Source organism: Macrotis lagotis, chromosome 4 (genome assembly GCF_037893015.1).
Source record: "Macrotis lagotis isolate mMagLag1 chromosome 4, bilby.v1.9.chrom.fasta, whole genome shotgun sequence".
NCBI classification, from domain to species: Eukaryota; Metazoa; Chordata; class Mammalia; order Peramelemorphia; family Peramelidae; genus Macrotis; species Macrotis lagotis.
In genome coordinates, this window is record NC_133661.1 from 125,411,603 (window position 1) to 125,439,318 (window position 27,716).

The 27,716-nt window shown below is 38.3% G+C and overlaps 1 protein-coding gene across 1 annotated transcript; it reads left to right on the forward strand.

Moving 5' to 3' along the window:
• The first annotated feature begins 1,934 nt into the window (after positions 1–1,934).
• RHCG (Rh family C glycoprotein) lies at positions 1,935–26,720 on the forward strand. The gene is made up of 11 exons (XM_074234110.1): positions 1,935–2,209; positions 12,140–12,326; positions 15,084–15,234; positions 15,636–15,783; positions 16,227–16,393; positions 19,042–19,179; positions 19,341–19,477; positions 20,029–20,153; positions 21,946–22,019; positions 24,726–24,827; positions 26,105–26,720. Exons 1-10 carry the CDS (start codon positions 2,023–2,025, stop codon positions 24,792–24,794), a joined length of 1,383 nt encoding a protein of 460 aa, XP_074090211.1. The 5' UTR covers positions 1,935–2,022; the 3' UTR covers positions 24,795–24,827; positions 26,105–26,720.
• Positions 26,721–27,716: the final 996 nt, after the last annotated feature.

A 27,716-nucleotide genomic window follows, 5' to 3' on the forward strand; every position in this document is an offset into this window, starting at 1 on the left:
ATACTTCTTTGAATTTTCCAAAGATTCTAGAATAGTGAGAGGCATTTAGTAGATGTTTAATAATATGGTTTATTATTTACTACAAGGGAAATAACTGGGAGCTTAGTTAGAATCAAGACTATCAATAGTCTCCAAAAATGAGATTGAGGAACTGCAATGGAAAAGTTTCAAAAGCCTAAGGAAAGTTTAAACTTGACTAGAATGATCTAGAAGACTAAGTGACTTTCAAGTCACTTAAACCCTTGGTGCCTCCAGGCAACTCTACAAGATAAGTACCCTCTGCAGTAGTAGGGAGATTTAATTTGGAATTTCCTGTATCAGTGAAACTGCTGATTGTCCAAAAATTAAACAAACAAAAACTGTGATGCACAATACAAATGTTAGTTATAAAATCATAACTATAAGATAGTAAATTTCATAAAGAAAAAGATTGAATCTTAGCTAAATTTTTCATCTCTCCCAGAGTTTCACACAGAGCTCTCTCCACAGCAGGTGCTTCATAAATATTAGCTGAACTGATTTCAGGCTACTTTAGAAGCAGCCCAGATCATGGGAGAGGGAAGGTTGGAAGTATGAGGTTTCTTCTATTACTCAGAAGAGGACGATTTGAACTGAAGTGAAACTCTAAGGGATAAAGATGAGGGGGGGTATTGGGAAATCAGGCTTCTGGGAATTATGGGGTATTTGACCTGGAAGGGACTTTAGAGAACCTGAGACCCAGAGGTTTGTCCAAGACCACAAGGCTAGTTAATGACAGAGATTCTAGCTTAGAATTTGAAAGGAAGAAGACATCCCGTCTAATCAATGGAATTGGAAGAGATCTGAACTCATTATTAAGAAGAATTTGCTGACAATTTGTGCTGTTCAATAATGGAAATGTATAAGATTTTCTATTTGGTCATGGTGACTTGGTCCTTAGTAATAAAAGAGGCAGCAGGAGTGGACTATTTTCTTGGTTGGATGATTTTGGGTTACATTTTGGGATTGGGGACTGTTTATTATCTGAATTGGGTGGGGCCTAAAGTTATAAAACACAACACAAAAAATCATAATGATGGTAGGTATAGTTGGATCTCTCTGGTGATTCTGGATAAATGGAAAGGCTGAACTGGAGGTAGTCAGATAATTCTAGCATAAATAAGAGTAGGAAGGCCATGTCCTGTTCAAATTATTTCTCCTTGTAATACCCACTTTGCCCTGAAACAGGAACTCATGAAGCACAGTGACAGTATAGATTATTGTAGTATTAGGGTACTGAACTGAATGAAGGCTTTTTACACCCAAACCCTGATGAATTGATCAGACTTACATCTACCTAGGGCATTTGTACTGGAGGAAAAAGAATATCTGATTCCCCTTCTCTCTATCCTTGTATTTGGCATATAATACACTTTATATTTCTACAAGAAAAAAAATTAAAAGGACCAGAAATGAGAACCCAAGAAGCTCTAAAATCTGAATCCATTCTCTTTTCTTCCTTACCAAGTCAGAATCAATATCAAATCTTGCCCTTATTTAGTTCCCACTGGAAATTAAAGGTGGTGATTTCATCCTCCAATCTTCCTGCTCTCATTGGTAATAGTTCTTTACTACCTCTTGACCTTTCTCTGCTTTCTCTTCACTATCAGATAGGGGACCAGTGGCCATATGCAGAAGACTTCTCCCTTCTAAAGACAGATGGAATCATTGAAGCACTCCTATCCTGTGATAGGAGCACACAAGATCAGATCTTGAGGGGTTCCTGGTGTGACCTCTATCTTCCACTGAGAAAAGCCCAAGAACCTGTCCCCAGCAACCCCATCTCTCTGAGCAGGAGATAGAACATGTCAGCTCATAACCTTGCCTCATTGCTCTGCAATGTGATCCCTGCCCTCCTTGGCCACACCTCCATCCCTGAGTTATAAGATATCCTTTTTCCTCAAAGCCATCAGAGCACCAAGCACTCTGGATACTCAGCTCCTCATCCTCTGCTGGGTGCCTGTGGTTGGGCTGCTAGGACAGCAGCTAGGGAAGTCACCTAAGATGGCATGGAATACTAACCTTCGGTGGCGACTGCCACTCATCTGCTTCATCTTACAGGTGGCTATGGTGGTCCTTTTTGGGGTGTTTGTGCGCTACAATCCTGAGGCTGATGCTCACTGGATTGAAGAGAAGAAACACCGCAACATTTCCAGCGATATAGAGAATGACTTCTACTACCGGTATCCAAGTAAGTAAAAATAAAGAATTTGCCTTCAAGACAACTGACATCCTTCTCTGGCATCCTATAAAAATCCCTTCCTGAGTTTGGTTAATGCCTCCACTCCACATTTGTCTTAGGCAACACCTTTTAGCCTTTACCATGAGGCAAATATTCTGGGTTCAGAAGGTACAAAGGGCAGTCTTCCTCATTCTCATAGTCCATATTCCACATTTCTTAAAGTTTAAACTGGAAAGGACTTCATCAGGGTCTGGTTTTATTGGGAAGGAGGGATAGTGGGAAATGGTTGTCTAAGATAAGAACAGAAGCAGAAAGGTATGCCAGGGAAGGTCTAGTTAGTATGTTTTCCTTCAAAGCAAAAAAAGGGTAAGGAGGAACAATATTGAACTTATTGCATTTTAATATTTTATTTATCTATTTTTTCCAACTACATGCAACAGTAGTTTTCAATAATCATGTTTTTGCAAGGTTTCACATTTTTTTCCCTTTCTCCCTTCCCTCCCGTCCCTTTGACAGAAAGCAATTTAATGTAGTCTAACTCACTACCTTTTAAGAATGTCCTTTCTTTGCCAGTAAACCTTGTCTTATATCTGGTACAACCAAAATACCTGGAAAAATTCCTAAGGGATGGAAGAATTTGCTCTGTGTGTGTGTGTGTGTGTGTGTGTGTGTGTGTGTGTAGCAGTATATTTTGGGTTCAAAGTACCCAGGGCGTCTTCTTGACCTGTTCTTCTCTATGACCCTTTTTTTTTATTAAAGATATTATTTGAGTTTTACAATTCCCCCCCATCTTACTTCCCTCCCCCCACCCCCCACGGAAAGCAATCTGCTATGACCCTCTTTTATCTCTTATTTATTAGAAAGGATGGAGGCTACTCAGGGATTAGCCATTGGATTTGACATTAGGATATCTTAAAGACCTTACCTCACTCCTGGATTTTTGTTTTATACATCTTCAAAGTGTTTACAAGGATGGTCTTAGCAGGGCACCATTCTGATGCTTAGTAAATACTTGAAGAACACGGGCAAAAAAACCAAGGGCTGCCTGTATTTGATTTGTGATAATTCCATAGAAATTCAGATCATGGCAGTAGTGAGGCCTAGAAAAAGTAGAGACCACATTCTCCTGGTCATTCCATTTGGCTTGGAGGTAAAGACCCAAAAGAAAACTTTTTTTTGTCAGATTCTTCACTTTCACTTGGTAGGTAGGAAAGCTTTCTCTGCCAATCCTGAGAATGAATGAGGAAAAAAAAAGAGAATAGATTTTAGACACCAGGATGTGAATTGGAGCAGGGACAGAGAAACAGGGGAAAGGGAAACACTTTATGGGAGCATGGGAGTCTATTTAAGATCACAAAGCAAATTCCATAGAGAGAAATACATACACTCATTACTTACCTAGGATACAAATAATCCACAGGACATGTAGACATATATGTTAGCATATCTACATAGATTTTAGGCAAAAAATGTAAAATAAGGATCCTCTTTTTCTTTTCAGTGTTATGTTTTCTCAGATCATGTCACCCTAATCTACTCTCACTCCACCTTTTCCTGAAGCACATCTAGTGTAAGGTCTTAACTCCACCTGTGGGTATTTGCATTTTAATTGAGGAGTCTTGAAGAAAAAAATATCAAAGAAATGAATCTCTAATGGTGGAATTTCAGATACTTTCAGGTTAAGTAGCCAAAATAACCCTTCTCTTTCTAATAATAATTCTGCCAAACATATATACAATCTAGCTCTAGCAGAGTTGATGTATGATTTGACGTCTTTTGACTTAAATGCTTGAATCAGAGGAAACAGACAGTACTGAAGGTTTCTGAAGAAAGGAACGCATAGATCTTTTTCTACCAAACTGGTTTCTTGATTTCAGCTTTCTATTCCTTTAGGTCAAGAAGGGGTTGTAAACATTTTAATAGGTTGGGAGGGGCAAAGATTTATTAACTTATTCTCAATTCTTGGCAAGAAAATGCTAGCACCTGTGCAGGAGTTCCCTGCCTTCCCCTCACCCCCCCCCCCCCCATTAGTAGGGCTAGTTTTTCTCATTTGCTTTCCCTGGAGAGATCGATTTAAGCAGGATAAAGTCATACAAGGAAGGGGTGGTAGAGAGGGTAGGCTTACCCATGGTGTACTACTAGTCACAGCAGCCAGTTGGGGAATACCTCTTGAGAATTTAATCTTAATCCCTTAGCTAATTTGAGGAGATTTGCCACAGAGTTCTCAGCCAGTGGTCCCTAGTGAAGCCTGGGTCAGCTGAGGGCAGTAACCCAGGAGGATTGATATTGATAACAAAGTAGTGAATAATAAAGGATGAGAACCAAGATGGCTTGGGATCTAGAGACATTACAAAAAGATAAAAAAAAATAGGATCCTTGAGCAAAGTAAAGGATTCTGGAGAAGAAATGATTTGATGAGGGCAAAAGGGATGGTGTGGTTTTGTTGTTGAGTCATTTCAGACTCTTTGTGACCCCATTTGAAGTTTTCTTGACAAGGATACTGGAATGACTTACCATATCCTTTTCCAGCTCATTTTATAGATGAGACAAATTTAAGTGATTTGCCCAGAGTCTCAAAGCTAATAAGTGTTTGAGACTGGATTTGAACTCAGGAAGATAAATCTTCCAGATCCCCAATCCAGTGCTCTATTAGTCTACCCAGTAGTCCCAATAGCATGGTAGTAATTTTATATTTCTATTTTTAGACATTTATTTCCTATTAGCATTTAATATTTATAGACATATTGAGAAACATCAAGATACAGGAGAATGAGCACTGGATTTGGAGTCAAACACAGGACTCTGGGATTGCTATTAAATCAATATCTGCACAACCTTGGCCAAATCATTGCCCCCTTTGAGTCTCAGTTTTGTCATCTGTAAAATGAAGGGGTAGACTAGATGATCTCTGAACTTCTTTCTAGCTCTAAATACGTGATGCTGGAGTTATTAGACTTATTCTGTTTTGCATTAAAAGCCAAGCCTGGTTTTCCTAGGGGTTTTATAGGGCATCAGATTCTGAGCAATTCTAATAGAGCTGACCAGCAATGGAAAGGGCTATGACTCTCATCACTAAAAGCATTTAAGTAGAAATGAGATGTTACTTTGTCAGGAGTATCAAGGTGACTTCCTGAACTAGAAGCTAGGCAAGATGTCCTCTGGGGTGGGGGTGTCTTTCCATGACCTGCTCTGAAGCAGAACCATTATCAAAGATGGAGTTAAACTGGGCTGTGCTCAAGATGCCAATAATGTTATGGCAGAATAAAAACAAGACAGCTTATCACACACCCAGAATTATGAACTAAAATGGCAGGTTAGAGTGAGTTTCTCCCTATTTAGTACTGCATCTCACTCCCCCACTCTATATTCCTTTCTTTCTCTCTCTTGGGCTGCAGCCTCATGTCAGGGGACATTGTCCCACTCCTTGACTTATGTTGTAGTTGGACTGCTTTCCTGAAGCACAGTCTGTGGTGATTGCATAGCCATAAAAATTTCTGATTACACCTCAGTTTTGAAGTTGGGGACAGATCTATTAAGAATGGGTAGGGGCAGGGGCGGCTAGGTAGCACAGTGAATAGAGCACCGGCCCTGGAGTCAGGAGTACCTGGGTTCAAATCCGGTCTCAGACACTTAATAATTACCTAGCTGTGTGGCCTTAGGCAAGCCACTTAACCCCATTTGCCTTGCAAAAACCTAAAAAAAAATGGGTAGGGAAGGGAGCAGCTAGGTATTGCAGTGGATAGAGCACTGACCCTGGAGTCAGGAGTACCTGAGTTCAAATCCAGATTCAGACACTTAATAATTGCCTAACTGTGTGACCTTGGGCAAGTCACTTAATCCCATTGCCTTGCAAAAAAAAAAGAAAGAAAATGAATGTGATAGAAAAACAATAGGTATCAAGAATGAGTAGGGAAGAGATAAAAAGATTCTGTTATTTGAATAAGAATACTGACATACTGACTGTTTTTAGGATTGACCTGGGAAAATCCGGGGGAATTCTGATTACCCCTGTGGTCCACCAATCATTTACCTTGGTGCTATTCTAGCTTTATTGGATAAAAAATTGTCCTTAGGCAAATAATTTTCTACCTCTGGGCATCAGTTTCTTCATCTGTAGGTGCTAGAGTTGAACTTGTAGTCAAGAAGATTCAGTTCAAATCCTGCCTCAGAAAATGTCAATGACTTGGGTAAGGCTGCTTCTCTAAGCCTCAGTTTCCTCATATGTAAAATGGCAGCAAATAATGCATGTATAGTGCTATAGAACTTTAAAACTTCAAGTGCTATAGTAAATGGTAGAGATGAGGAAATAATCTCTAAGACTCTTTCCAACTGGTCTATACCTAGTAACCCAAATGTTTCCAGCATATAGGAGAAGATAATGGTGGCCTTAGCACCCTGAATTGCCTCAGGATTGGGAATCTTGAGGACTAGTTGACCTGTTTTGTGAGATCTGCGCTGTACATTAACTACTTTATTCACTGTTTACGTCTTTGCCAGAAAACCATTCCTCTTCTCTTCACCTATTTAAATCCTATCCATCCTTTACTGGAAGGGGAACTTTTTTTCTGTTAAGGGCCAAAACTTAAATATTAGCCTGCTATATTTGGTTAAACATTTAATTAATTCACTTCAAAAAGCTTCTAGATTTATTGAATATCGAGTTCCACCTGTGGTTGTCTTGGCAGGGCAAGACCAATGATTGTGTAGACATTGTATGGCCTGCAGACCTTATATACTCTACAGGTTGGATGTTCTACCCCTGCTTTAAGACCTAGTGAAAAACACTTTTGAAGTATTCCCTGATTACTTCAGGCCACACCTACTACTTTCTCTGAATCCTTGAGACATCTGCTGTACATGCCACTGATTTTTGCACCTAATAATATATAAATTCACATGTTATCCAGTTGCCGACTATGCATCCTTTTCATTTCTTTAGTCACAGCTCCCATCTCTAACCAGGTATGTTCCTGCTAAAATGCTGAGTAATGATCATCATTATTATAACTGAAATTAAGTATTTATATACCAAAATAACTGCTCATCTTGATAATTGATTTATATACAAGGTGTCTCAAAAAGTCTTAGTTAAGTTTAAAACTATTTTTAATAATAAACTTATTAAATGTATAAAATAAAATTATGTGTATATATATATATATAAAAGTAAAATATTCAATTATTAATAGTAAAATAAGTTTAGTAGCTTAAGCTGTTTTTTAAAAGCCTAAAATGGCTCTAAGACATTTGGGAAGCCTTATATAATATTCTAAGACTTACAAAGTATATAAATTATGCTAATTTGATCCTCATAAAAACTTCGTGAGGTAGGTACTGAAGCTACTATCAGCCTTCCTCCCTCCTACTGCCCCCCCATCCCCTACGCTCTCTCTCTCTTAAAATATCAGGAATTTGAAGCATAGAAAGGTTATGATTTTCCTTTGGTCACAAAGATAAGGAAATGACAGAGAAAAGATTAGAACTTAAGGTCTTGGTTGACTCCAAGACCAAGACTCGCCCCTCTATCACACTACCTCAAAATACAGGTGTGCAAATATTTTAACCAGAGATACTATAGAGAACATATGAAGAAAGATGCTATCTGCAACCACAGAAAAAACTGATAAATAGAAGAATGTATAGAATAATGTTATATGTGTGTATATATATATATATATATATATATATATATATATATACCTCTATTCATTTATTATCCAGGGTATTTGGGGGTTAAGACAGTGGTGTTAAGTGACTTGACCAAGGTCACACAACTAGGTAATTTGAATTCAGGTCCTCTGACTCTAGGCTAGCTACTCCATATCTAATGGTTGCCATCTTTAGGGCAGGAGTAGGGGAGGAAGGAAATAAAAAGGGAAAAAAAGAAATTTACACGAGAATTTTATTATATACTTAAAAGGAATAGCAAATTGTACATTTTTGATTTGCAGTTTGATGTGCAATCATCTTTTGGATTATACTATGATATGGAAATGCTTGATTTTATTCCATAAATTAAAAAACAAGTAAAGAATAAATATATATAGGATACTATAGAATAAAGTTTTTTAATTTTCTACAAATATTACAGACATCTTGAGTCTATATCCATGTAACAAATTGGTTAGACTATCCATGTTTCATTGAATAATAGAATTTAGAGGTAGTCTAGCAACTTAATTTTACAGTTAGAAAAACTGTTACCCAGAGTTCAATAGTTTACCTGAGGTTAGACTGGTAGATAAAAGATCCATGATTTGAACCCACTTTCTCAGATTCAGTTTCAGTGATTTTCCCTCCAAATCAAACTGACTCTAAGTAAATAACAAGCATTAAGTAAAAGCTTTTTAAATTGAATCGAGAGGAGACGAACAGAGGGAAGGAAGCCAAAACCATTACTAGAAACTTGCAGGTGGCAAAGTGCCTGGCATCTACTCCTCTGCTATGAGAATGCCACCTCAGAATGACTCACACAGGTAAGGATGGCAGAATGGTTCTTCACCTGGAAGGATCAGATTTTTACAAATTTTATTTGTCAATTTAATATCAAATCCAGAGGGGTAAGCAGTAAATTTTGGTTTGTCTGTTTAGAAAACTGACCAATGGCCAAAAGTCAGAGAATTACCTACCCTAGCTAGTATAAAAGCAACAATAATCCTCATCAAGATGAATAAATATTTAATTTATAATTTATAAATAAAAATTTAATTTAACCTACTCTATTGTAAAAGTAATACAGATTAATACAGAGATTTCTAAGACATAGTCCATCCATGCACTCAGGAAATCTGCTCTAGTTGGGGAAGCAAGGGGCATATAAAAATATAAGTAGAAATAGGGAAATAGTAGTAAATATTAGAGACAGGATTTGAACCCAAGTCCATCTTGACTCTCAAATCCAAATAAATATTGCAATGCCCAGATAATAATTAAGTAGTTGGTTTGAGGAAAAGAAGTCAGCATAGAACCAGATCTGTGATCTTTCTTTTTCATCCTAAATATCATTGGATCATGAGAAAGCAGGAGGGCATAATCTTTGATTAGTTTGGTTACAGCCTTTTCAGAACATCTGCCCTATGTAGATGGAACTTTCATATATTAAAGCTAATGAAGGTAATTAATGGAAGTAGAAAAGATATGGAAAGGTTGGCAAGAATATATATAAGAACAATACAAGAAAGATCTTAGCATCATTGATAACCATGGTGGTATGATTCCTGATCTAGAGTCATGCATTCTGGAGAATGAAGTCAATTAGACCTTGATAAATATTTCTAACAATAAGTTTGGTGGAATTCTAGCTGAACTATTTAAAATCCTAAAAGATGATGCTATTTAAGTGTTGGACTCAATATACCATCAAATTAGAAAAACTCAACAATGGCTACTGAATTAGAAAAGATATATATGTCCCAATCTTAAAGAAGGACAATGCCAAAGAACACTTAAATTACTGAACAATTGTGCTCATTTCACACACTAACAAGGTTATATTTAAGATTCTGCAAGTGATACTTCAACAATATATGACCTGGGGCAGTTAGCTGGCACAGTGGATAGAGCTCCAGTGCTGGAGTCAGTAGGACCAGAGTTCAAATTTGACCTCAGACACTTAATAATTACCTAGCTGTATGACCTTGGGCAAGTCAATTGACCCCATTGCCTTACCAAAAAACAAAACCCAATATATGACCTGAGAATTACCAGAAGAGTGGACTTAGTTTCCAAAAAGGCAGAAATAGAAACAAAATTGATAAGAATTTCTGAATTATGAAAAAAAAAGGAAGTTCTGGGGCAAAAAAATCTATTCTTTAAAAATTTATTTTTTAGTATTTTATTTTTCCCTGCTTACATGTAAAAACAATTTTTAATATTTTTAAAACTTTGTGTTCCAAATTCTCTTCTTTCCTCTCCCCCAATGAGAAAGCAAGAAATTTGATATAGTTTATAAATGTATACTCATGCAAAACATTTCCATAATTGTCACATTATGAAAGAAAAACATAGACCCACCCCCAAAAAAACCTCAAAAAATTTTTTTTAAAGTTTGCTTCAGTTAATATTCAGACACAACCATCTCCTTCTTTGGGGATGGGTAGCATTCTTTATCATAAGTTCTTCAAAGATGTCTTGGGTCACAGTACTGCTAAGAAAAGCTAAATCACTTATAGTTGATTATGCTACAAATATTGCTGCTACTTTGTACATAGTACATTTTACTTTGTATTAGCTTGTTAGGCTTTCCAGGATTTTTTTTTTTTTTGAGAGCAACCTGCCCATCATTTCTTATATCAGAATAGCATTTCATCCTAATCACATATACAATTTTTTCAGCCTTTCCCCAACTGATGAACATCCCCTTAATTTCCAGTTCCTTGCCACTGGAAAAGAGCTGCTATAAATATCCTTGTACATATAGGTCCTTTTCCTTTTTGTTTTTCATCTCTTTTGGAATACAGAACTAGTAGTGGCATTGTTAAGTCAAAGAGTAGGTGTGAAAAAACATCTGTTCTTTCTTCACTGACTACACTAAACCCTTTGACTCTGTATCACACCAAATTGTTGCAAGAAATGACAGTACTAGATCATCTTATTTGTCAGATGATACCACTATGATAGCATCAAGTGAAGAAGAATTAAGAAGTGTCTTGATGAGGGTGAAAGAGGATAGTGTAAAAGCCAACTTGAAGCTTAACATTAAAAAAATAAAATAAAATAAAGGCAATTGGTCCTGTGACTTCCTGGCAAATATAGGGAGAAGAAAAGGAAGAAGTATCAGATTTTATATTCTGAGTTCAAATATCATTGCAAATGGTGACTATAAACATGAAATTTTAAGATGCTTGTTCCTTAGAAGGAAAGTTATGGCAAATCTAGACAGCTTACTACAAAGCAGAGATATCACCTTGCTGACAAAGTTCTACATATTCAAAGCTAAGGTTTTTCCATTAATAAGGTATGACTTCCTCTTGAGAAAACAATCAAGCAAATATACAAGAGTAAGAGATTAGATCTTTTACTCTAAGAAGTTCTCACTTCTTCAACTTGATGTAACCACAGTGCCTCCTCTAATCTTGTTCTAGAACTTGAATCACCAATACCCCTGTTTTCTAGAATCCAGAACTGGACTAATTTTTTTCCCTGAAGGACCAATTCTTGATTTGTTTAAAAATTTTTTTTATTAATTTCATTAAATATTTCCCAGTTACATGTAAAAAAATCTGTAATGTTCAGTTTTTAAAATTTTGAGTTCCAAATTGTCTCCTTCCTCAGTATCTCTCTCTCTCTCCTCCTTGAGAAGATAAGCAACTTGATGTCGATTATACATGTAAAGTCAGGCAAAGTATATTTCCATATTGATCATGTTGCAGAAGAAAACACAGCCCCCCCCCACCGGTTTGGTTGTTTTTTTTTTAATATGTTTCAATCTGCATTCAGAGCATCAGTTTTCTCTCTGGTGATGGATAGCATTTTTTATTGTGGGTCATTTGGAATGATTTTGGATTTTTACCTTGATCAGAGAAGCAAAGTCTTTCATAGTAGAGCATTCTAACAGTTTTTGCTGTTATTGGGCACATTGTTCTGGTTCTGCTCATTTCATTTTGCATGAGTTCATTTAAGTCTTGGCAGGTTTTCTGAGAGCATCATTTCTCATAGCACAATTAACTCTTGATTTCTAAACCTATGATTACACCACCTCCTCTTCCAGATTCACATTTTACTTATTGGGTTTGTCTAGCCTGCTCTAGGGAAGCACATTGCCCTATACCTGGATTCCAGTAGCAGACAAGATAATGAACCATGAGTATGGATCTCTTGTCAAAGGCAATTCAGGAGACCCATTTATTTATAATGAAGGGCTAGAGGCATAGAGAGACCTAAAACATTAAATTGTCATGTTGCCTTTGTAATAAGGGTTCCTGACTTTTCCTTCTTCAGGTTTCCAGGATGTCCATGTTATGATCTTTGTGGGTTTTGGCTTCCTCATGACCTTCCTGCAGCGCTATGGTTTTGGTTCTGTTGGTTTTAATTTCCTCCTCGCGGCTTTTGGAATCCAGTGGGCACTACTGATGCAAGGCTGGTTCCACTCTTTCCATGATGGCTACATCCTCCTCAGTGTGGAGAAGTAAGAGGGACTGGGTAACTGGGGTGGAAGGCATGGATTCTGAAGGAGATTTGGGGGAATGAATCAACCCTCTCAAACATTCTTTCATCACATTTCGAAATCACAAAATCTGAATTCAAATTTAAAAAAAACAAGGAAGGAGGGGCAGCTAGGTGGCTCAGTGGATAGAACATTGGCCCTGGAGTCAGGAGTACCTGAGTTCAAATCTGGCCCCAGACACTTAATAATTACCTAGCTGTGTGGCCTTGGGCAAGCCACTTAACCCCATTTGCCTTTCCAAAAAAAAAAAAAAAAAAAAACCTTAAAAAAACAAACAAACAAAAAAAAAACCAGGGAAGGATCCTAGCAATCACCATGTACTATTATTACTTTATCTTATAATTCCATTAATCATTCATTCTTCAAGCATTTAAGGACCTACTATTCCTGCCCACAAAAAAGTGAACTGGTATTTGCCCTTAAGGAATTTACATTCTACTAGAGGAAGAAACAATATAAACCCAAACTAATCCAAGTAAACATATCTAAAGTAAAAACACCATAATTCTGTGGGGTAAAGGGCACTGACAGCTAGAGGAATCAGGGAAAGCTTTAAGGAAAGAATCGTAACTTAAACTGAGTTTAGTACATAATAGGTGCCTTAATAAATGTTTATTGAATTGAATGAATGAACGAAGAGACAGAGATGATAAGAAATTGCATTCGAAGCACAGGGAGGGTGGGTAACTTGAACAAAGGCATTGGGAGAAGGCAGGAGAAATGGAATGTCATATTCAATAACTATAAGCAACTGAGATGCTGAAGTGTAAAAGCAAGATGACTTGCTCAAAACCACATACTGAGACAGTGTCTAGCATAACTACTCCATATACCTATCTCACACATATTTTTAGGACTCAACAGATACACGTAGAGTCCTCTCTGTACTATTAACTAGCAAATATAATTCCATTCAACTAACATATATTAAACAACTCTGCCATGCAAATAATTTCACTGAGTCCTGGGGGTTGTTTGGTGGGGAAGAGACATCAGTGGGATCTAGATATTACTGGAAGTTCTGGCCCTTCCTTAGGGAAAGTTGGAGGGGATACTTACTGCCAATCTTTCTGTGTTTGGGTGTTGAATCCTCTAGTCTTTTTTAGGATTGAATATTGCTATGACAACATAAGAAATGCCACATTGAATCGCTTATTTATCCAGCCTAGTATTTTGTTTAGTAGCATCACCTTGGGAATGTGTCAACTAACCAAAGCATCATTACCCATGATAACAATCTCAAAAGTCTGGTAATGGAAAGAACAATAGTTGAGGAATCAGAAAATGTGTAATTTGATCTTTCACTGGACCTCAATTTCTTCAGATACCAAAAGAGAATTAGTAATGATTTATCTGTATACTAGACATGATTGTTGTGATGATGAAATGAGATCATAGAAAATACTGGATGGAGAGTGAGGAAGACCTGAATTTGAATCTTAGAAATTTGATAGCTGTGTGACCCTGAATAAGTCACTAGCTACTATACCCTAAAGAAGACTGGATTTTCCATTTAACTTGAAACTAAAATCTTCTCTTCTTCCCTGCTAGTTAAAGTATTACTTTTTTATGTCTTGAAACCATCTGTTACAAACTTTAAGTCAGGTAGCCTAATCTTCCTACCCTGCAGTTTGATAAATAAATGTAAGTCCTTAGTTTTTAGTTCTATCTCCTCTTTGCCTTTATCTTGAGATTCCATTTGATAAAAACCTACTGTGTTTAGAGCTCTGGGTGGAATGTCAGGTTGAACTGAGCTTAGATCCAGAACTTAAACAGCTTAGAGTTCAAGTAGAAGAAATGAGTTGTCTATACCCATAGATGTAGTAAGTGAACCAATTGTGATGGGAGCTCAAAAGAGGGAGAAATCATATCTAATTGGAGAAGTTAAGGAAGGAGGAGGTCTCTGTTTATCTGGCAACCTGTTCAGCAGCTATCAATATCTACCCCCCCACTTCTGCCAATCTGAAACTCAGGAACTGTACCTCCTGGTAGTGAACCTTCAGATCATGGGATACCAGAGATGCCCCTGGTGGTTAAGTGAAGAGAATAATAAAGGCCATTCCCTAAAAGGACATTTTCTGTATGGTGAAGGGTATAAGGAAAGGCATGGTGGATCATAAGTTTAGAGCAAGAAAGTACATCGGAAGAGAACAGCTAGGTAGTGCAGTGGATAAAGCACCATCCCTAGAGTCAGGAGGACCGGAGTTCAAATCCATTCTACAACACTTAATACTTACTTAGCTGTGTGACCTTGGGTAAGTCACTTAACCCCATTGCCTTGCAAGAAAAAAAAATACAATGGAAAGTACATAGTCCAGCCCCCTCATTTATAGAAGAGAAAACTGAAGTTAAGAATGATTTTCCCATGGTCACATAGCCTGTGACAGAGGCAGGCTTTGAATCCAGGTCTTCCTGTCTCCAGTCCTAGTTCATAAGAATTTGAAGTCAACACCTACTCCATTTCAACTAGAATGTAGGGCACATGTAGAAGAAGGGTGGGCAATAAGGCTGGACAAGGTAAGTTATCAGACAGATCAAAGAAGGTCTTGAATGTCCACTTCAGCAATTTGGACTTAAGAAAAAATTGAGGGTACATTCCCTGTCTTGAAGGGATTTCTAATTCATCTAGGGTTCCCAGACACTTTCTCACATCAGGGATCTCATGCTATTTGGGTGCCCAAGGCAACTCATAAATTCCTCCGAAACTTTTCCTTACAGTCTCATCAATGCTGAGTTCTGTGTAGGCTCTGTCTGTGTGGCCTTCGGAGCTATCCTTGGCAAGGTCAGTCCCATCCAGCTGCTCCTCATGACTCTGTTCCAAGTGACCCTCTTTTCAGTGAATGAGTTCATCCTTCTCAATCTTCTTCAGGTAAGGTCACTCTGGCCTCGATGTGATTTTAAATTAGATGAGCCAAAGTAGACTAGCATGACCCTGGCAGAATCTATTTAGTCCTTGGGCTTTCAGTCCAAGAGACTCATCCCTCCTCCCTTGTCTGGTTACCTCTTGGTTACCTTTGGTCTGATCTCAACTTCAGAATAAATCAGAGATTATTTGTGAGTGGATATGACAGGAGAGGATATAGTAGAAGAATGGGGAGAAAGAGAGCCTAGGAAGGAAGAAACCTTGATGGTTTCAAGCCTATCTTCCTTAATAGTTAAGCCTTTTGAGAACTGATTAAAACTGATATCCTTCCTAGGACCTCAACATTTGTCCTTAAGAGAGAAGTGACCCAGTCAAGCAAGGATTGACTCTTCATTTTCATGCCCAAGGTAAAGGATGCCGGCGGCTCTATGACCATCCATACATTTGGGGCCTATTTTGGACTTACAGTGACCTGGATCCTCTACCGACCCAACCTGGAGCAGAGCAAGGAGAGGCAGAGCTCTGTGTACTTCTCGGACCTCTTTGCCATGATTGGTGAGAAATTCAGCCTTGACATTGGTGGGATCAGAGGCTTTATTTGACCTTCAAAATCTCTATCTACCTGGTGAGATATTCAGAAGCTAGTAGTACCTATCCCCTATTCCTGCCCTCCAATCTAAAACTCAGGAACTGTCTCTCCCATTAGTGAACTTGCGAATCATAGGATCCTAGAGATATCCATGGTGGTGGAATAAAGAGAGAGGGTTTCTGGGATTATTTATTCTCTCCCTGAAATATAAAGACTCTGTCCCTGTGTACCTAGGGAACCTCATTCCACATTTTCCCCAATGTGTCCTACAGGCAGACACTGTGGTAGACAGACGTTCAGTTTCAGGACTGGTGGAGAGGGCTTGGTATCCATGAACAATTTTTTCCATTTTATTAATACTATTCTTTGTAGCATAAACTATTTTAGTACCTAACTTCCTTTGTAACAGGTACCCTGTTCTTGTGGATGTACTGGCCTAGCTTTAACTCAGCTGTTTCCAACCATGGAGATGCTCAACACCGGGCAGCTATCAATACCTACTGCTCCCTGGCTGCCTGTGTACTCACCACAGTGGCCCTCTCCAGTGCCCTTCAACGGAAGGGCAAGCTTGATATGGTGAGTGGGAGGTAAGGTATGGGGAGGGTTCTGGTGTCAGGAAACATCTTTGATATTTGGGATGATGTAGCCCAAAGTTGAACCCATTGCAACTCAAAAAACTTCTTCCTAAGTTAGCAAAAGTATTTTCAGTCTGAATAAAAGCTGTTATCAATGCACTTGTTTTATTCCTATCATCTAATTTCATTGAGGATAGGAATAATTTCTTATTTGCCTTTATATACTCATCCAAAGGCTCTAGCATAGGGCTTTATATATTGTAAAGCACAGTAATCAAAATCAGAATTAGGTGAAATCTTAGATTATATGAGCTCATGAGTAGAAAGCAGATGGATCATCAGAGGGTTGATGTCTACTGATGTACAATGGGAGCTCAAACTCTTAATTTCAGTTAGTTTTTTTACAAGGCAAATGGGGTTAAGTGGTTTGCCCAAGGCCACACAGCTAGGTAATATTAAGTGTCTGAGGTAGTATTTGAACTCAGGTACTCTTGTCTCCAGGGCTGGTGCTCTATCTACTGTGCTGCCTAGGTGCCCCTCAAACTCTTAATTTTAAATAATATTGAGAGACAGAGAGAGAGAGAAAGAGAGAGAGAGAGAGAGAGAGAGAGAGAGAGAGAGAGAGAGAGAGAGACTAAGTTCTAGATACAATTGTGAAATGTGTCTTTGGAACATATTCCATATTGCCCTCTGGGCTACCATTGCTTTCTTCTTTCCAATGTTGTATTTCATACTCTGTCCAAGTATATTTCATATACTATCCAAGGTAGCATCTAGACTTTTTACCCCTAGGTAACAAATGTGTATTTGGACAGTTTAACATAAGTTATTTGGAGACAATATTCTTCTCTATTTTTCATTTATTATGTTTCATGAGCCCAGCTATTCTGCATCATGTAAATAAGGGTATCATCAATAAATTCTGATAGCATTAAAAATTTTTTCCTCTTAAATTACATAAAAATTTATAATATAAAACAAAATATATTAAGTGTGATATAAGAAGGCTGAATTTTCTCTATTTTATTACAAAATTCTCCTGATTTAACCTATTTTAGGACTATTTCCCAATAGAGTTAGAAGTCTATCTTACTCCATTAGAGTTCATTTAATCCAATCCATTCCTAAATAAGAATCCTATCTACAATATGCCCAAGAAGTGGTCATCTAGTCTCTGCTTAAAAATCTCTCATGAGGGAGAATGTAAAACAACACAATTTGACTTCTGGATATGACTTCTGTCATCCCCCCCCCCCCCATCAAGTCTAAATTTGCTTCTAAACCTTTGACTCTATTGTTGCTAGTCAGGGTCCAAGTTGCTTGGACCCAGTCCAAGCAAAATAAGTCTACTTTTTCATCTGATAGCTCTTTAAGTATTTCAGGAGAGCTATCCTTTCCCCCATCTTTCCTTCTCAATTAAACATGCACAGTTCCTTTGATTGATGCTCACTAAAACCTATCACCATTTTCCAAACACCATCCAGCTATATTGAAGCACACAATGATGTGGTAAAAAGAGAATTGATTTGTAATTCATGAGTAACAAGTCTTTCTTAAAATGTAATACCCAGAACTGAGGGTAAAACTTCTAGAGGATTCTCCTAGACCAACATTTGTGAACTGCTTCAATATACTTCCATTACCGGAGTGTTCCATGGCTAGAACTATGCTGAAGCCAGCTCTTATTATTAATTTTCAGTATGAGCACCTGGACATTGGCAAATGTCTTAACTTGATTTGAGGTACAGTGGATAGAGTGCTAGGTCTGAAATCAGAAGATTTCTCTTTCTGTGTTGAAATCTGACTGTAGATACTGACTTTGAGACCCTGGGCAAGTCACTTAACCTTGTTAGCTCCAGTTTCCTCATCTGTACAATGAACAGGAGAAGGAAATGACAAGCCACTCCAGTATTTTTATCAAGAAAACCTCAAACAGGGTTATGAAGAGTAGGGTATGACTGAACAACAAACTTGATTTATTGTTTTGTTGACTGACTGGGTTTAAGGAAGTATTAATAATGTAAAGTAAATCTAAAAGTCTGTCACATGTATCATGTCCTCCTCTCCCCCCAAAAAAGTCTGTCAATAAACATATTCTAGTACTCTCTTGTCCATGATCAAATTAGTTTGAGAAAGATTGGCTAATTCCATTAATGATGCTTTGATAACGACTCAGTTCAAAAAGGAGGTGAGAGAAGAACTTAGGTTGGGTTGGGAACAGGTAGGGCTTTTCAGTTTCAATTAGATCACACTACACAGGTGTGTGTACAAGGGTGTATGCACCATGTTTACATTCATTCCTGCTAACCTTTGTGAAAATAAAACCTTATTGAAACAGTCCTCTAGAATGTATAATGCTATCCAGATACCCTGAGGTGGGAACATATAAAGGATTGATATTACATAAAAATATTTATGGAGTAGACAGACACATTGGAATGGTTATATATGCACATGCAAAATAAAAGAATCTGAACACAAAGCTGTGGTCAACTACATTACAGTATTAAATAATATTTTTGTCTTTCTTGACTTTGGCCCTACTAAATGAATGTTCCCAGGTTCCCAGGGTCTCAGGTTCTAGTTCTGCTCAGTCCTGGGATGAGATTTCCTGGTTGTGGCAATTATTATGTTCCCCTTCCCCAACAGGTTCACATCCAGAATGCAACACTTGCTGGTGGTGTGGCTGTGGGGACAGCAGCTGAGATGATGCTCATGCCCTACGGTTCTCTTATTGTTGGTTTCATCTGCGGCATTGTATCCACTGTGGGCTTTGTCTACTTGACAGTAAGGACTGCCTATGGTGGTGGAGAGGAAAGAGATAAAGGAAGAAAAATAAGTTATGAAGGGAGGGGTCTTGATGAAGGAATCATTTCTAGATGGGAACTGGCTGATTCTGAACTCCCTCTCCCCTACCAGACTCACAGACAACACTTTTCTCTCCCTAGCCATTCCTGGAGTCTCGGTTGCATATTCAAGACACCTGTGGCATCAACAATCTGCATGGCATGCCAGGCATCATTGGGGGTATTGTAGGTGCCGTCACTGCCAATGAAGCTAGTATAGCTGTATATGGACGAGAAGGGTGAGGTGGGGATGGGATACAGGGGATAAGGATAACTGGGGTCCTCAATAACTTTTGTTTCTACATTAACTTATTTCTATTCAATTCCAACCCACATAGGGTCACTCCTCCAATGTTTCTTAGGGGTCTCCCATATTTTCCCCCTACCTATTCCTCAATTGTTTTCAATTTAATTCTTCATTTATTAAACTATATGGTCAAAGCACTGCTGGATGGAAATCCAAAGGTAAAAATGATTCTATTAGACTTCTATGCCTTCCAACCTACATCTCAGTTTGAGTGAGGATCTAAATAGAATTTTAGAATATTACTCTAGAAGGAGCTTAGGAGTCACTTAGCTCAATCCCCTCTCATTTTATAGTTGAAGAAACTGAGTTCCAAGCATTGAGAATATATCACTATTTAAACCTGGAGGCATTATCCACCAAGGAAGCAGGTTACCATCAACAATTAGCATTTATTGAGTCCCTACTCTGCTTAGGTACCCAGAGGTTCAACCCCTACCAATGTCTAAGTTTATGGGGGGGGGGTTTCTTCCTCTTCTTCTCTAGGCTCAAGAAAGCTTTTGACTTTGAAGGCTCCAAAAGTAATTGGTACCCCCAAAAGCAGGGACAATACCAGGCAGCTGGCATTTTTGTGTCTCTGGCCATGGCCTTTGTCGGAGGTGCCATAGTAGGTGAGTTTGGGTAATGCATAAGGAGGAAAGGCTGTGGTATTATAGGTGTAAGTTACATTTTGGATGAAATGGGAGCTATAGGATGTTGAAGAGGTCACATTTGGACTGTGGATTAATATAGAAACCATACTTTTCTTCCCTATTAGAGTGGGAGTAACATATAGTAGAGAGGGTATTGGACTTGGAATCGGGATGAATTGGGTTAAACTCCTGCCTTAGATACTAGCTATAAAACCAGGGGCAAATTACAACTCTACCAGCCTGAGTTTCCTTCTCCGAAAAATGGGAAATATTTATTAAGCCCTTACTTACTATTTGATGGGCACTGAGGTAATAACACCTGTGGTACCTGCTTCACAGGTTTTTTTTGGAGACTCAAGTTGAACGAACATATGCAAAAAAAGCTCTGCAAACCCTAAAATGTTATGTAAATTTCAATAATTATTCTTTCCTCTTTGGGGAGCTGCAGCTCACTTTTCCATTCTGTATCTTGCTGTTGCCACTCTGTGGTTCATTTTGGCATTACAATAGCACCAGCTCCTTTGGTGGATGAGAAAACTTTAACACTGGAGATTAAAAATATCAGCTCCCATCTGCCCAAAAGTCAGAAAGGATAGACCAAGGTAGAAGGTGCCTCTGAAGAAAGAAGAATCCCCACTCATCCTCTGCTGAATTTTCATCTGTAATCAGGGAACTAGAAGCTAGGGAACATACAAACATTAAATAAATCAAGCTTGATCTTTGCTTTCATGGAGACTCAAATCTAGGAAGGGGGTAAAGGACATGCATACTACACAGTATAAGGTCCTGTGATTAAGAGACCAGGACTCAAATCAAAGAAGAGAAAAGTTCAAATCCTATAAGCCACTTAACTTCTCAGTCCTTTAGGCAAATCTCTAAAACTATAAATCACAGAAGATGCTGTCCTGCACTTATAGAGGGAGTTTCCTCTTCTGGAACTTTCTTATGCCAATGAAATCATGGACCAGTCCCTATCTTCCTCTAAATTAATCACTACAATATTATATGACACATAAGAATTGCCTAAGAAGAAAATTGCCTTGCAAGTTTTGCTTGTTAGGGTTCAGATGGTGGGAATCATTGGTTTCAAAGCATCTGGGAAAGCTTCCTGAAGGAAGTAGCATTTCAATTGAGTAGGAGTTTTGTTTTTGTTGTTCAGTCATTTCCATTGTGTCTCTATTTGAGATTTCATCAGCTATGATACTGGAGAATTTTGCCATTTCCTTATCTAGCTCATTTTACAGATAAGGAACTAAGGTTAACAACAGAGTTACATGAATTGCCCAGAGTCATGCAGAGTTTGAGGTCAAATTTGAACTCATGTCCTCCTGACTCTAAGACAACTGCTGTAGCCACTGCACCATCTAAATGTCTATTGAGTAGAAGAGATAGGATTAAAAACGGGGGAAGAAAGAAGCAAGAAGGTGGACATGGGTTTCCAGACATGGGGGATGAATAAGAAGTGGAGGTAGGATTCCATGGACATGTATGAACTCACCAGAGCTTATTGCAGTGAATTGTAGCTCATTTAAAAGAAATTAGTGTGAGATTTGTCTGGAAAGGGTGGCAGATTGTGGAAAGTCTTGAATATATGGATATTCCAATGTTCCTCATATATATCTATATATGTAGAGACCAAGCTAGACTGACTCAGCAGAATAGGTCAGGTGGAGACGTGAAATAAGGACATTCTTGGAAAAGGAGTAGGATGAGAGAAGGAAGACTCGTTTATTTCCTCATTTGACCCTGTCTTGGGTGATTTTCTTTTAAGGCTTCATTTTGAGACTTCCATTTTGGGGACAGGCTGCAGATGAAAATTGCTTTGACGATGAGGTCTATTGGGAGGTGAGTGTCAAAGGATAAGCAATACTATCCCAATACAGCTCTACTGCTGCTTTTATTTTATAAAATCAGGAAATAACCGTCTGTGACCAGGATGATAGACGGAAACTTGGTCAGCAGGTGAAATTCTCCTTAGCTACTGGGGATTGTGGAAACAAAAATGCTCTTTTGCTCTTTGAATCTTAGAGGCAAAAGGAAAGTATATTTTTTGGAGCTTGTAATACATCCAGGTAACACAAAGTGAGTGCTAATTAAAATGACTTCCAAGAGACAATTGCTGTGTTCCAGATAATCAGGGCAGAAGTATAAGTAAAATATGGAATAAAACTTCATTATTTCAGACTTTTTAAATCATAAATTGAAATTAGGTAATTTCAAATGAATCAGGGATAATCCAATTTTTTTTACTCTTATCTATTTTCTAAAAGATATTCCAAAATGAATTTATTTCACTAGGTTTAAAAAAAATTTTATTGAGTTTCTCTTAGGCATAAAATATTAATATCTGTCCATTTTGATATCTATCCTCTCACAAAAAAATCAAAACCTCTCTGTAAACTAGTATAACTATAATTGTAACTATATATATATAATATATATACACACATACACACACACACACACACACACATATATATATATATATATATATATATATATATATATATATATATATATATATATACAATTATCTTCTGTCATTCCTATATGACCAGGGAAACCCTGGGGAGGGAGGGCATCTAACTGTAGGCTATGGGTAGAAGAAGGGTTATCTAGCATTAACGAAGTTTCTAGGTTCTAGATCCTGATTGTGAACTCAGATGGGCTAGTATATCTGTATTACTACATATATTATGTATATATTACTATAAATTATGTATATTTACTACTTACTATATTAGTTAAATATTCATTAATATACCTAATATATGGTTTATAATAACCAAGTTCCTGTGTTCTGGATCTTGCTTATCAACTCAGACCAATATTTTAATCATACTACCATAAATTAGATTACTACCAAACTAGCTAAATATTCATTATTATTTCTACCATATATTACATGGTAGTCAATCAACAGGCAAAAGTCATTAAGGATTGCCCTAAGATTGAATAGTAATATGCAAAGTAAGAGGCTAGGAGTTCAGGGATCCAGATAAAAGCTAAGGGCTTTTCAGCTAACAGCCACCAGAAACAGACACTAGAGATTGAGAGTCCAGGAATTCAAGACAAAAACCCCCAAATATGTCAGAAATCATTGAAGAATCAGCCAGGGAGTCAGTCAAATGATTCATGGTACTAGTGATTAGACTAGGATTGCAAAACTGAACTACAAGCAAGGGGTGTCTGAATAAGGATCTCAGACTCTTTGATTGAACAGGAACTGGAGTTAGGGTATGTTGTGGACCTTGATCTACAAGTTTGAGTGGTAGAGTAGCTACACCTGGATATGGTATTAAGAAACTGATAGAGTGTTTGCCAGGGTAGAGAAAGGAACTGCATGCATCAAATTAAAAGTAATTCTTTCCAAGTCATGAAATGAAATCCCCTAAAGAACTCTTATCTCAATTCTCCTACCTAATGTATTAAAAAACATAAGACTTCATTACTTTAAAAATATACTTTTAAGAATCTCTGCTATTTCCCTTCAAGTAATACAAATTAGTAGGGTTTGATCCTGAGCAGGAGAGGGATACCATTACCTTTATCAAATTCAGCAAAAATTCAGAAAGACTGTTGAATTTGGGATAAGAAATTAAATTTATTAGATTAAATCCAAGATCTGCCATTTACCCTCTAGATCACCTTAGGTGGGTAAGTAATTTAATTTCTCTGGACCAGGAGGGGGTTGTACTAGATGATTTCTCAGATCCTTCCCAGCTCTAAATCTGTGAACTTAGGAACATGTTATGCTATTCTGTTATCTATGCTATTCTGTTTTTTTACTAACCAAAAATTTGAACTGTTATATGAGGAGGCTTTCAATAAGAAGGAACCACATTACCTTTAATTCTGCCCTGAGTAACTGGAATATGGCTCTTGGGAATCATCTTAACTAGTGTCTGCACTTCAACACCTCCAGGAAAGGTGGGATATTCAATCTTCAACATGGATACCTATCTAACTATTAGTCTCTCTAGTTGTTCTGACTGCTTAAAAATTCAGAGCTGAAGCTATTTTAGATTACTATTAAAATGAGAAGGGAATGTATTAGTCTCACGAGTCCTTTTATGTAACCAATTCTAATATGTTACCTCTTTTTACCCTCAGAAACTCATTCTAATTTTGTTCTGTTTTGACCTTCATAATTTATCTTAAAGATCACAGTATACCTATCTTTGCTGTGTAATTCTTTCAATGGCTTATGGCCAAAAGCAATAAAACATAAAATCTTGGCCTAACAAAAGTTCTAAAAATGAAGTTTGTCCCCATAGACCAATAGGCTGAGGAGTGGTTTGAGCCTGAGAAGCAGAAGGATTTATCTGGTGGAAAGACGTCAATGTAGAGATGTGTAATATTCTAAATGACCACAAGGTGGCACCTGTGACATGCCATATGTCAATTGTGGAGGATATTCTCCCCCCCACCCCCCAGTTAGCTTGACTGACTCTTATCAGAAACACCCCTTCATTGCAACCACCATAGAGCAATAGAAAAGGATTGGGAGACACTATGTTGAAGTGGCCCAGTGACTTTCTCTTTATACAGGTGCCTGAAGCTGAGAAGAGCAGTAGCTTCCATCATGAGGGTACTACCCTCAAGCCGGTGACTTCATAACATAGATACCAACTATCCATGGAAGAGAAGCAGGTGGGAGTGTGCCATTAAGTGGAATTTCTCTGTTTTGGGGATGCCCTATGAGAGCAGGTCCATTCAAAGGCAAAATACAACCTGAACCCTACAAAACTACAGACACAAACCTGCAAATAGACCACAGAATCAATGATAACAGCAGAACATGGTCAGTCAGGGCTGGGCTTCAGGACCAAAAACCTCTCTAGTCCAAGGTCCACAACCCCAGAACCAACCTAGAATTGTGCTGGCCTCTTGAGGTGGGGACATGTAGTGAAGTCATTTTCCTTGTAAATTCTACTTGATACTGTCCCTTGGGTGGCAAATTAAAGAAGAAAAGAGAGGAAGAATATGGGTGTTCTGATGGGAGAGAAGGAGTGGAGTATTTTACCATTCCATCTGGGTGGTAATCAATCTGTCAACAAAAACTTACTGTCTTAAGCACTTGCTTAAGGAATGGTGCTAGAGATAAAAAAGAAAGGCAAAACCTGTTCCCTGACCTTAAGAAACCCACATTCTAAAGGCAGAGACAATATGCTAATAACTGTGTGTACAAATAGCTAACTAGCTATCTATAAGTGTGTATTTGTGTATTTGTGTGTGTGTGTGTGTGTGTGTGTGTGTGTGTGTGGTGTAAATGAAAGCCAATCTCCAAAGACTTCCTGCAGAAGATGGAATTTATGCTGAGTCTTAAAGGAAGCAGGGATATGCTGATCCTTAATTCTCTTGTGGTATGTGGTGTGATACATTTAGAAATGAGCTTCACACACAGGTTGAACATCTGGTAAACATTGACTGGATTTTGGAGGCTCTGGACCAGGGTACTACTCTGGCCTTTATCACTATCTAGTTATGCCATACTGAACAGACCACTTCATTTTCCCTTTTTTAGAAAAGGGAGGATGTTAATATCTACCTTGCCTACCTCACAAGAATCTTATGAGGAACACAAACTAAGAGAGGGGCAAGTTTTGTGTAAAAATAAGATACTGTTATTGAATCCTGCCAAAGTTTTGAGATTGAGGAATTTATCTGTAGGCCTTGAAGGGGCCTGCAGCAAAGGCCAGGATTATTCTGATGCTTAATAGATAAAAGATTTGGGACATCCAACAACGTTGGGTACATGGGGGCTCAGAGGGCAAAGGGAAACGACCAGCTGCCTCCTTAAGCCCTCTTGCAGAGGAAGAGTAAATTGAGCAGGTCTGAGAGTTAGATTCTCTAGCTTTCATAGCTCTCTGGGCTCCAGTGGGTTAGTGGACATATGACAAAATGTTCTTGGCACCTTTCAACTGCAGGCTTCCTTTGGACCATCTCAGCCTTGGTGACCTCAGGAATGAGAATTTTTTTCCCCCAGGAGCCAGATTTGATGCAATGATATACTCCTCACCTTCATCCTCTGGATTCTCTGTCCATCCATTTCTCTACCTTCTACCTCCTACCTCCAAGCACAAGATTTTCCCTCTTCAAAGAACCTTCAAGGCAGAAAATGACATGCTGCCTGGGAGAGGTCTGAGAACTGGGGAAGAGGAACAGATAAAGGGAGGGGGGATAGCCTGAAATTGGGTTCCAGAGAGATAGAAACCAGAGAACCCATGTTTAAATTATAGATTCCATGGGAGTGGGAGGCCATGCTCTGGGGTCTTCCTTTTATAGGAGAGAAGAGGAGAATGGAGAAGTTCTATTTGGAGGTTGTCTGGGCTGATAATCTGGATCTTGAAAGAGGCTCAGCTGCAAGAGAACTATTCTCTGAGACAAGCAGACAGTGAAACCACTGTGCCTGCTAGCTCATGCCTTACTCCAATCCCCTAGTCTCCCTGCTCCCTGCCTACCCTATTTCTTCATCTTGTATTGTTGAAGCTAGCCTGAACAAATAAAATGGCCATGATGTCCACTGTAGAGTGTGAATGCTTTACAGGAGTAGATTTAAAGATCTTTATGAAGGAACCAGGTATAGGACTCAAGAATCTTGCCCTCTAGTCCTAAGATTAAAACATTCCTAGATACTACTTTAGCAAAAAGGAAAGAAATTTGACTCAGAGAAGGCAAATTCAATAGGTGAATTTAGAATGAAACAGAGTCCTCCCCCTTACTGCCTCTAGTCTGAATGCCTTTAAAAATCTGGGATGCTATTACCCAGCCTCTTTCCCACATTTTTCTAGTCCTTAAAAACTGCAGAGAGTGATGTGTGGAGGAAAGGGGAGGTAAGTCAGGGTTATATTTCTTTTTTCCCCTTAGTGCAACAGCCAGAGGGTAGAGGTGGAGGGCTCTGATTTGGTTCATGAAAAGGAACTATGCAGTAAAGGACATATTTTTGGTTGTCCTGGGGATGAAGAGGGTGTGGTAATTTTGGTAGACCAGATTCACCTTCTCTCACAGATCTTTTCTGTCTGGTTTCCACCTCAGCCTGTATAGTCTGAGGAATACAAGGGTCCCACCCATGTCTCTAAGTAGCATCATTATCAGAAATGAACTCTGGGAAGATTCTAATATTCTAATACGACACCTCCCTTTGAAAGAGAAGAATCACATGAATTTGGGGGCTTGTTTGCAATCAATCAGCTCTTAAGACTCTTCTATATAATATTCCCTTTGTTAATCATTCCAATCCTTTCCAGCCCTTTTCATGAGATTCTTCCACCACCTTATTTAAAGAGAAAGCCTTCTCCTCCCTCCCTTCTGTGTTTTTGTCCCCTAAACATGGGTCCTCTCCCTAAGGGAACTGGAGGTTTTATGTGTTACTTGATCCTCTGAGAACCCAATCTCATTCCCAGGGGTACTAAACCTGAACCCTCCTTCAATCTATAGAGTTCTGCTACTCAAATTTGGACTACTAAGTGGAGGGAATTATTGGAGAGTTAGAGATTGGGGAAGAGAAGAAATATAGCATCCAGGTATTTTTTGAGGCTG